The 12705-nt window shown below is 27.9% G+C and overlaps 1 protein-coding gene across 1 annotated transcript in view; it reads left to right on the top strand.

Annotated features, from left to right (window-relative positions):
* The first annotated feature begins 504 nt into the window (after window positions 1-504).
* Window positions 505-12705, top strand: part of LOC135958372 (uncharacterized) — a 45016-nt gene continuing 32815 nt past the window's right edge. The window contains exon 1 of the mRNA XM_065509311.1: window positions 505-1335. Within this exon, the coding sequence (XP_065365383.1) occupies window positions 1289-1335 (47 nt within the window). The 5' untranslated portion in view covers window positions 505-1288. The remainder of the gene's footprint in view (window positions 1336-12705) is intronic.

A 12705-nucleotide genomic window follows, 5' to 3' on the forward strand; every position in this document is an offset into this window, starting at 1 on the left:
TACGGGAAAAATAAAACTCCTCAAATGAGTTTTTTTTATGATGGTTTATTAAAACTCTCTTTTTAAGAGTTTCAATACCTGTTATAAAGTATACAGAATGAAGTGATTGGTATGGTTTTAGATCATTCGTATTTAGGGTATTTCAAGAAGAATCTTAAACCATATACTTCTTGCAATGGGTGTAGTTATAGTCCGCTTTAAGAAATTTAATTTAATTTTCCTTAATGTTTATAATATTGCTTAATGTATGTTTATAAACATTTATAAACAATTTCATTTTAGTACTGTAAACAAAATAATAAAATAACAAAAACAAAAGGCAAAATAAAAATAAAAAAATACAAAATAAAATTATATACTAAACTGACACAATAATTTCAGCAATGCACAACAACACAAATACAATTTTACGCTCGTACAGTTTTGTTCTAGACAGGCGGTATTATCATTGATAATACTCACATGTAAGAGTGAATACTACTGACTGACTGGCAGAACAAATATTTTTATTTTTACTCAAAAGCCAATCGCAATTGGAACTCACGCATCTAAATAGTGAGGTTTTAATTACATTACTAGTGCTTTGTTTTACTTTATAAATATACATATATTTTTATACGATTCTTAGCAAAACAATTACTTAGTTAGTTGTAGTGTTTATTTGCCCCAGTGATCCTAAACAAACGCGACACTTAATAAACTACAATAAAATTCTCTAATCACATTTATCAAATGAAAAAAAAAAACAAAAACAATAAGTTTATATAAAACACAAGTATTAAAATTTATAACAGTTTCAAAAAGAACCTTATAATAGCAACTAATAAATAGTGAAAAAAATAAAAAAAATTCGAAAAAATAATATAAAAATCAAAAAAGGCAAAAAATCCATTAAAACATCGTTCCAAACCATTTAATAGTGTTTGTATTGATATTAAAAAATACAATTACAAAGCAATAGCAATTAATCTATAGATTATGGTTTATTTAAAATAGAAAATCATTAAATAAAAACAATTTTGTTAAAAACAAAAATTTAAATTAAAACAGTTGATTTTTACGCGGTTTACATTAATAATGTGTTTGTGTTCCTGTACAGTTTAGACAGGAAAATTTACAAAAAAAAATAAATATATAAACAGTGCATAAAATTTTGTAAAACAAATAAATAAGAATAATTCTTTTGAAAAGCAATAAATTCATAATAGGTTTTAAGTAAATAATCTCTTGGCTACAACACATTTTCTTTTATTCAACAAACGAAATTTCTTAATAAAATTAACCAAAAATGGAAATGAATGTAGGCGTTTTGGAATTATTCAAATTACTTGGCAAGTAAGTTCATAAAGTGAAGAAAATACAAATAAACTTTATTTGTAATTGCAGATATGTAAACAATGTGGGAAAATTAAAGCATGATTTAATAAATATAATAGATATTAAGTTTTAGATAGAATTTGTATTGAAGGCCTTTCTAAAAATGTAAATTTTTTTAAGTGAATATATTTAATACATTTTAGTTATTGATTAAAGTTTCCAAGTAGTAAGAATTAATTGTTCTTCCCTACACCACCATAGTGGGAAGGGTTTATAGTAGGGTATTCGAATTATTCGATTTTTCTCTTGTTCGAATAAAACGAATAATTCGAATAAGTGATTTTAACTTGTTCCAATAATTCGATCACACGTTTAAAATTAATCGAATTATTCGAATAATTAAATTTTTTTTAAAAAAAGTAAATAATGAAGTTTTGGTGTCGGTTTTTTAATATTTTATTGTTAAAGAAAAAATAACGTTTAAATTAACAATTCAAGTATTGATAATGTTAAACAGCATTTGAAAAGAAAGTCCATCATTAAATTTTCAACAGAAATATTCTGATCCGATTAAGTCCCGAACAATCTACAAAATAATTGACTAGCAAACACTTTATTTTCCGTTTTGGAGCTATGCTTTCAAAAATTTGAGCTAGTTGGACATGATCTTGAATTCACGTACAGTTTAAACGTATTAAGAACTTTTTCATGTCGTTCATTAATTCGGGTTTTAAATTGAGTAATTAATTCTTTAGTAAATTAATTATTCACTATTTCTAAATTATATATAACAAATTGTATTATACATCAAGCTTTATCAATGTTGCCGAATCTTGGGGAATTACACAATAAAGGGAATCTGTCCAAAGTTTGATATCATTGTCAGTGAACGTGGCTAATTTGAAAATGTTTATTACCATGTTAGACAAAGATGTTCAACGATGTTCAAAATCATGAATAAGACGAACTCCATTCTTTTCTTGCAACAAAACGTTGATTGTTTATCATTTGATTTATTAAATATTTTGCAATACTTACATACTCGGTTAATAACATCACTTACATATATAAGGAGTCGCAGAACAAAAGGTACCTTTCGCACATTTAAAATTTTTGGGAAAATGAGTTCTATTTATTTCGCCCCCTTAAAAAACTGCATGAACCTGTAAATGGTAACAAGTTTCTTACTTATCAATAGATACATTTAACTGCTATAAGTCACCACATTAAATGTTAAGGATGTTTGATATAAAACAATTTTAATATCAAAAAAAGAACCTTTTGTTAAAAAGTAATGAAAAAAAGTACGTTTTGTTAAAAACAAAATTAAAAAATATATTTTTTATGCGTTTTTTAACGATAATATTTTACATGAATGTTTTTAATCCAGATTTAATATATAAAGAATTATACATGGAAATTAAATAATTTTTTTTTTCGTTTCATTCTTGTATTGCACAAATTTTCTTAGAACCCATTTACTTATTAAAAAAATTTTGCTGACTTGATTGTTTCTAGAAGATTTCAACCCAGATATTATAAAAATACCAATTTTTGAAAAGATGCGAAAAAGTACCTTTTGTTCTGCGGCTCCTCATATACATATATTTTAAGATTATGGCCTTCATCTATTTCAATGTAATCATTATAATTTTCATACTCAATATCACTTTCGACGACCGTTTCAAAATCACATTCAACTCCACTTTAATCTAAGTTAATATTTTGATTATTAATTGCGATTCTTCTAATATTTCGCCAGCTAAATAACAACTATTTTATTCCCTACCTTTCATTTTCATTGGTTCAAGTCCTAAGTTAAAAATTTTTAAAGATTGGTTTTTAGAATTGTAACTTCTTGCAGTAATATTTATATATTTATAGAAGGAGCTATCGGAACACTCATCTACAGTGATCGAAAGTCCCTTTGTCTTTAGTTATTTGTCGAATTTCAGAAACAATACAATTTTTGTGACTGATTATTACTTATTTAAATTTGAAATTATGAAAAATTTTAAGCAATTTAATAAATTTAAACATATATGAACATTTATTCGTTTTATTCGATTATTCCACATAAAATTGTTCGAATTATTCGTTATTCGAAAATTGACATTTTTAAATTGTTCGAATAATTATTCGTAAGAAATTATTCGATTAATCGAACGATCATTAGTCGAATGAATACCATAGTATATAGGGTTAGTGCTAATGTTTGTAAAGTGCAAACATATTGTTCTATCATCCACTTAACTCTTTGCTGTTTAGTGGTCACTTTACTAACCACCTTTTCTATAGTCTTTAAAACATAGTTTATTGGCATCTATTAGCATTTTTCGAAACAATTAAATTTTTTGAAGTCATCGTTTATGTTTTTTGCAAAACTGCCGTTAGATTTGTATATTAATTTGAAAATATTGAAAAAGTGCAGTTTTTCTTTCACGCATTTAATAAAAAATGCACAGAGTGATTATTGTTCATCGAATTCAGTATTACTTTGCTATTTTGTAGATTTAAGATTTCAATTGGATTTCAAAAAAATATGTACGCTACGAAAATTTATATTATAATTATTTTTAATGCCAACCGCCTCGGTGGTTAATAATCTAACCACCTCATTCCACAAAAAACCTTACAATGGGGTGGTTTTTTATGTTTTGATTTATTTTTTCTTATTTTTTTATAATAAACTAATCTTGATTAAAGTATGCAAATCTGCTCAGGATCACTTTCCGAGTAATGTCCGTCCATCTGGTCGTCCATGTAAATCTTGTAATCAAACTACAGGTCGCAATTTGAAGATAATTCGACAAAATTTTTCGTAAATATCTTTAAAATGTTGGTATTCAAATAAGATTCAATACAAATAAGTTTCATATTAATATAAAACTGTTTATAATCATATACTCGGTGTAGGGTATCACTTTGACACTTCTTTGTGTTCTTTTCTTAATAAAATATAGTTTGGCAAGCGCATAACGTGTTCTTTTCAAATAATGTTGCTCTAAAACCCTGAAAATATGCCACATTTTTCACCCTCAATTTTAACTTGTTATTGTTTTTCCAGTTCGTTTGTGTTAATGAAATAGTTTTTTTGATCAAAAGTGTTAAAATGGAAGCAAAGAGTATAGTTTTATAATAATTGCATAAATGTTAATGGGTTTTATTCTATTGTAATCGTTCAACATGTAACACGTTATGAGGGTTATGGGTAACCTTTAATAAATTCTATAAAATATGCTGGCAACATTTTGTGTCAGAAAATAAAACGTCATAGGTATATTAGCAAATCATTTTTATTTTAAAATTTAAATTTTTTTTGTGAATTCCTGACCACCGATCGTCATGAAGTTTTCATTCATTGATTTCCGCCAATATGAAACATTTTTCATATGTTATTTGGATTTCAAAATGTTTATAAGATGTATGCTTGTTAAAGTGATTTTCTGAAGTGGGTCTTATGTATGAGCTATGATCAATTATGTACTGATCGTCATAGAATTAGATCCTCTGATTTATTTGTATATGAAACTTATTTCTGCGGAGTTTTTCGTGGAGACCAACATTTTTAAGAGATTTACTTATGTGCTGTTTATACCCTACACCACCATAGTGGGGAGGGTATTATGCGTTTGTGCAGATGTTTGTAACGCCCAAAAATATTAGACACCCACCTTAAAGTATACCGATCGACTTAGAATCACTTTCTGAGTCGATTAAACGATGTCCGTCCGTCCGTCTGGTCGGCTGGCTGTCCATGTAAACATTGTGCGCAGAGTACCGGTCGCAATTTTGAAGATATTTCGATCAAATTTAATACATATTATTTTTTCGGCCCAAGGACCAAGCCTATTGAAACTGGCTGAAATTCGTCCATTATTTCACCTAGCCCCCATACAAATGTCCTTCCGAAATTGGACTTTATAGGTCATAAATGTTTAATTTATAAATGTATCTCCACAAATTGCGCTCCAAATAAGTTTTATATATACAAAATTGATGTCACCAAATTTTGTTACGATCGGTCCATAATTAGTCATAGCTCCCGTATAGACCCGCTTCCGAAAATCACTTTAACGTGCATAAATCGCTTAAAAATATTGGTATACTCACAAAATTCAACATAGTAAACTTTCATATAGACACAAATCACACGACCTAATTTCATGGTGATCGGTCCATAATTGGTCATAGCCCCCATACAAGGCCCACCTCCGAAAATCACTCAAAAATATAAATTATTGAAATTTTAAAAGAAAAATGTTTTTGCTCTTTTACTTAGTGTAGGGCTTGACCGACCATACTTTCTTACTTGTTTTCTAATACAAGCGAGTACTTTGAGTGGAAATTTTACATGTATTTTGTTTTTTTCATTCAAAATACTCGCTTGTATTAGAAAAACATCACATTATGCTCGTTAAAGTGATTTTCGGAAGTGTGTCTCATATAGGAGCTATGGTGAATTTTGCATTGATCCGCAAAACTTTTTTAAATGTAATTCAGTTTTATAGAAAACTTATTTGTGGAGGATTTTGTGTGGATACCTATGTAAATAAATCAGACATTCAGACAGGAAGACATTTGTATGAAAGCTATATAAGATAATGGAAATGTATCTTATATAGCTTGACAAACAATGAAAACTTTTCCAAATATTTCATTAGTGGCCTAAAATCTGAAATAATTTTTTAAATAATTTTAACATTTTTGAATTTTTTTTAGTATTTTATTTGTACACTTTTATTAACTTAATTTAACAAAAAACAAAGGACATAATTAATTAAATTCTAAAAATGAGAAAACAAAATTAAAATGTTTCTTTATTACGGCATTGACAAAACAATGGAAACTTAGGTATTATTTTAACAAATATGGTCTAAACTTAGCAATAACTCAATATTTTGTTGGGTATCCCTTATTTTTTATAACATTAAACCAATTAAAGAGTCAATGGTCTCCTTTGAAGTATTTTGCCATTCCCTTATAACCGCCTCCGATAAATCTTCCTTCCTTGTGTAATTTTGGGTCCTTATTTAACGATCTACAATTTCCCATAGATTTTCTATGGGATTGAGATCTGGAGATTGGGCAGGCCACTTCAAAACACGTACCTCGTTGGATTGTAACCACTCGGTTACAACCCTAGAGGTGTGTTTCGGGTCGTTGTCGTGTTGGAATCTCCAAACTAGGGGCATATTTTCCCCAGCGTATGGATACATAACATCGTTTAATATGGTTCTGTATCCTATACCTGTCATGGTATCTTTTATAATATGAATTCGGCCCATACATTGCCCTGAAAAACATCAACATACCATAATATTGCCAACGGCAAGCTTTACAGTCATATTTGTGTACTTTGGATCTAATCTTTTTCCCTTTGGTCGTCTTACAAATGTTCTCCCATCACTGCCTTTTGAATTGTATTTGGATTCGTCGCAAAAGATGACAGTATATCATTTCTGTATCGACTAGTTTAAATGATCCCTGGCAAATTGTAGACGAGCAGAACGGTTCTTTTTAGAAATGAGTGGTTTTTTACAGGACGATAGCAACCAAGACCAGCCTTATTTGCCCTGCGACTAACTGTTCTGGTACTTATTTCTAATTTTATTATTAATACCAACCGCCTCGGTGGTTAATAATCTAACCACCTCATTCCACAAAAACCTTACAAACCTTACCTGGCAAATTGTAGACGAGCAGAACGTTTCTTTTTAGAAATTAGTGGATTTTTCACAGGACGATAGCAACCAAGACCAGCCTCATTTGCCCGGCGACTATATGTTGGGTTTTTACAGAACCGAAATTTCTTTATAATTTTTGAAACTGCTGATTTATTTATTGAATATTTGTCACAGATACTTTCTTGTTTCAAACCAGCTTTAAAATCGTTAATTATTTTATTTTTTAAGTCTTCACAAATCTTAACTTTAGCCATTTTCGTTAACTTTGAAAAAAAAACAATTATGAGAAAAACTTTGAAAAAACAAGTAAGAGTGCTATATTCGGCTGTGCCGAATCTTATATACCCTTCACCAAATTATACTTCAAAATTTTAAATATTTTTAGGTAACAAAATTTAATTTTTTTTCCAGTTGTTTTTTTAATTTTTTAGAAAAAAAATTTTTCGATTATTTAAAATTTTTTTTTTTTTAATTTAAATTTTTTTTTTTTAAATTTTAAAATTTTTTTTTTTAAATTTTAAAATTTTTTTTTTGTTTTTTCAATTTTTTTTTTTTGAAAAACAAAATTCGGGTTAAAAATTGTTTCCCGATTTTGACCCATTGTAGGTCCAACTTATATACGTCGCTGCAAATGTCTTTGAAATATATATCATTAGATATCCATATTGTTTATATTAATGTCTCAGTAATCCAGATATAGGTCAAAAATAGGTAAAAAATCGAGGTTGTCCCGGTTTTTTGCTCATATCTCAGCCATTTGTGGACCGATTTTGCTGATTTTAAATAGCAAAATTCTCGAAAGCATGTCTGACAGAATTATTGAAGATTTGGATCCCGAAGATATCTGGGGTCTTCAGAAAACTGATTTCAACAGACAGACAGACAGACAGACGTACTTGGCTTAATCGACTCCGCTTTTCTATAAGGATCCAGAATATATATACTTTATAGGGTCGGAAATGAAAAATGTAGAAATTACAAACGGAATGACAAACTTATATATACCCTTCTCACGAAGGTGAAGGGTATAAAAATTGTGAAAAATTACCAGAATTTAAAAATAAAAAAAAACTGTAAACAGGATGATTTTTACATCGTTCTTTTAAATATTATTTTCGTTTTACACTCCTTTCTTGCAGAAGTTTAAAAGTTTGTATTGTTTTGTCAGTAGCGAAATAGTGAATATTTTTAATTTTGTTCCCTTTTTTCAGAATATAATTATGTTGTTTGTTTTTCAGTTAATTTATATAAATAAAACTATACAAGTAAAATACAAAAAAAAAATACAATTTATTTTAAAAAAATATTTTAAATTTTGGGCTACATATGGAATATTTAGAAAAGTTTCCATTGTTTTGTCAACCACTGTATGTATCGGTCAAAAATTTATTTGAAGAGGAAAAAATATTAATAAAAAGCAAAAAAAAAGACATTTTAATTAAAATTTTTATTTTTTTCCTTTTATAATTCTGGGAGATTTCATGTCAAGTGAACAAACTTTTAAAACCGTCAACAGGTTAGTCCTTTTGGATAGTAAGACCCATTTCACACTAGGCAATGTAGTTGCATGCTTGTTGAGCAAGAGACTTGCGCAACTAAATTGCCAAGTGTGAAAGAGGTCTTACTATCCAACAGGACTAACCTTGGTGCAAATTTTATCTCGATCGGAAAACAACGGTTTCAAAAGTTTGTTCACTTGACTTGAAATGCCCCAGATTTATAAAAGTAAAAAAATAACATCGGTTTCAAAAGTTTGTTCAATGGACATGAAATTCTCTTTCTATATTTCTCAATACAAACAAAAATATGTTCATTTTAACACATAGTTGTAAATATTTTTAAATAAACATAAAAAGTAAAAATGTTGTTAACATTTTACAAAAAAAAATATCCAAAAATTGTTTGTTTATTAAGGTAGGGTCACACATGGCATATATTTGCTTAAAAAAGCGTAACCACTTTTTTCAGCACAAATTAGTTTGACGTGTTTACTCTTACAAGTGTTTTGTAAGATCAAACAGCATCAAAAAAAACAAATTTAATTTTTTTGATTTGAATCATCCTAAGTAAAATAAGTTTTTGAAATAAAGAAATGAATTCAAATGTATTTTATTTAGTGGTTACGTCTTTTTCGTCCAATATTTGTCATTTGTGACCCTACATTTATACATGTAACGTTTTTTAAATAAAACACTTAGAATATAATTGTATGTCGGAATCTTTATTACTACCAGAAACATTTTTACTTCTTAAAGAAGTTCTGTGATATCTTGAAACTTTCTGCAGAATCTTCATGAAGATTATTGTAAACCAATCATACCAAAGCAAAATATCCATGGCGCTAAGGTAATGTTTTGTGTTAGGTGAGTGCAAAAGGGTCCTATCTACCATGAGCTGCCAGACCATCACAGGGAACCTATACCGAACACAAGTGATTCATTTGAAGCAATCGTGAAACTGTAATATTCCATCGTGACAACACTAAGACACATGTTGCAGTACCCCTTAAAAACTATTTAGAATGAAGTGTTTGAGAAGTTATGCCTCACCTGCTTTGGCACACTTTATTTCCGTAAGAGGCTCGACCAACTGTTAATTAATTTTTATTGATTTATTGACTCTCTCACTTGTGTATATATAAATTAAAATACGCAATAGGTAATTGCACTTAATTAGAACATTTATTATGCATAAATAAAACACTGTTATCTGTTTTCATTTAAATAAACATTTCACTATTATTATATATCTAAATGTTTTTTAAACAAAGTGCAATATTTCACAATTGAAATGATGATTACAATAATTATATTGTATGACTATTAATGTCAAATGAAAAATATCTTAAATATTGTCACTTTTATAAAATGTTAACGTTAGGTTTTATGACATTTTTATTATACATTCACATTAAATTTGTCTAATGTAGTTTTTCCCTTAAATTAACGCATTTAAGCATTAATTAAAACAATTAAAACTGTGTATAAAAGTCAAATAATGAATAAAATATACGAGACATAGGCGAAGGCAAAACACTCTAAAAGACACTTGTGTGTGACAAGACATTTAAATATTTAAGTTTTTATTATTTATACGAAACATTGTGCTGAAAGGAAATTAGCATTCTAAGTAGTGTTATTGCCCATTAATTAAGCTAATTAGTTGAATTGCTTTAAAAAATAATACAAAATAACACAAAGTACAGGATGAAATGTTGCAATACGAGATAGATGTCTTTTAAAATAAATGACTATGGTTTGTGTAATTGTCACTAAAGCCGTAATTTAGAAAATGAAATATTAGCAAATAATTGTATTTAAAAAAAAAAACTTTTCATGTGCTTTGTGTTTTAACCTCAGCCAGCATTTATATCTAATTATTAAGTATTATTAACCATTATTTAATTTTGTGGTTAACAATTTTATTGATAAGCAATTTTAAATTCTAAAATATGTATTGTTTGCTTAATTTATCAAATAAATTTAAAAACTTATTCCTTCAATGCATTTGTTAGTTCAAAACATTTGTTAATCTTATCGCTGTTTATACATAGTGGTTTTGATTAGTTTAAAAATAAAACAAATTTGTTTAGATTAAGATTAATTTTTAAATGATAAATAAGGAATTTTATTCAAAAGTGCATAAGTAGGGAGGCCCTGTTTTGCACTTTTTGGATTTTTGATGCTCCCAAGTTCATCAAATGGTGAAAATTGTTTGTACATTTTGTTCGAAGTTTCTAGTTTTGGTTCGAAGACGCAAAATTTAAAAAAAAAAAAACAAAAAAACAAGTAAGAAAGTATGGTCGGTCAAGCCCGATCATATAATACCCTACACTAAGTAAAAGAGCAAAAAAAAAATTCTTTTAAAATTTCAATAATTCATATTTTTGAGTGATTTTCGAAAGTGGGCCTTATATGGGGGCTATGACCAATTGAACCGATCACCATGAAATTAGGTCGTGTGATTTATGTCTATATTAAAGTTAACTATGTTGAATTTTGTGAGTATACCAACATTTTTAAGCGATTTATGCACGTTAAAGTGATTTTCGGAAGCGGGTCTATATGGGAGCTATGACTAATTATGAACCGATCGTAACAAAATTTGGTGACATGAATTTTGTGTATATAAAACTTATTTGGAGCGGAATTTGTGGAGATACATATATAAATTAAACATTTATGACCGATAAAGTCCAATTTCGGGAGGACATTTGTATGGGGGCTAGGAGAAATAATAGACCGATTCTATCCAAATTCAATGGGCTTAGTTCTTGTGTCAATATGAAAGTTCTTGCCTAATTTTGTCGAATTATCTTTAAAATTTCGACCTGTAGTCAAAAATTTGTTGTCGCGAAATACCTGAACCCATGATCAGTTTTTGGATCGGGAATTGTGGAGAGACAAGTTGGGGCTGACTTTTTTGATTGATTCTGTAAGAAGACAGATAAGGTTATCTAATGTAAATGATGTAACTACTTTTCCTTGCTTTCCTTTACATTTTTATGTCCAATTAAAAAATACAAAATTTAAAAATAAGTTCAAAAAAGAGATATATTTTAAAACCTTCAAACTTTTTTCTGCTCACGTGTTTTACGATTTATAATTTTTTTTAATAAAAAATATATGTAACTATAAACTAGCAAAAATTTCATAAAGGGACAACCTCGATTTTTAACCTATTTTTGATCTATATCTGGATTACTAAGTCATTAATATAGACAATATGGATACCTAATGATAGATATTTCAAAGTCCATTGCAACGATGTAGATAAGGCTATAGTAAGTTGGACCTACAATGGGTCAAAATCGGGAAAAATATTTTTTAACCCGAATGTTTTTTTCATCAAAAAATTTTTTTTGTCATACATTTTTTTTCAAAAAAAAAAAAATTAAAAAATTTTTTTTAAAAAAATTTCGAAAAAAAGATTATAAAACAAAATTTGGAAAAACAATTAAAAAAAAAATTAAATTTTGTTTACCTAAAAATATTTAAACAAATTTATTTTAAAGTATAATTTTTTGAAGGGTATATAAGATTCGGCACAGCCGAATATAGCTCTCTTACTTGTTTTATTTTCAAATGCAATTCATTGTAGCTTGGAATGTTATCTATCACTTCTAGTTAAAATTCTTTAAAAAAAAGCAAACAAAAAATTGTATTTAGATAAGCTAAATTGTTAAAACCTCATTTGTCATTCCGTTTATAATTTCCACATTTTTCATTTGCGACCCCACAAAGTATAAATATTCTGGATAGATAGTGAAGTCGATATAGCCATGTCCGTCTGTATGTTGAAATCAACTTTCCGTAGCCCCCAAATAACATACATACTTGATTCATATATCAGAGTATCAGGAATTCTTCCGGATCGGTTGATATTAAAATCGACAAAATCGGCCCATAAAAATGGCTTAGATATATGAGAAAACCCGAGACAACCTCGATTTTTGACCTATATTCTGGATATCTAATGATAGATATTTCAAAGTCCATTGCAACGATGTATATAAGGCTATAGTAAGTTGGACCTACAATGGGTCTAAATCGAGAAAAATATTTTTTAAACCGATTTTTTTTTCATCCAAAATTTTTTTTTTTAAATTTAAAAAAAAAATGTAGAAAAAGGTTTTTTTAAAAACAATTTATAAAAAAAAAATATTTTGTTTACCTAAAAATATTTAAAAATATGTATTTTA

The sequence above is a fragment of the Calliphora vicina genome, chromosome 1 (genome assembly GCF_958450345.1).
Source record: "Calliphora vicina chromosome 1, idCalVici1.1, whole genome shotgun sequence".
NCBI lineage: Eukaryota > Metazoa > Arthropoda > Insecta > Diptera > Calliphoridae > Calliphora > Calliphora vicina.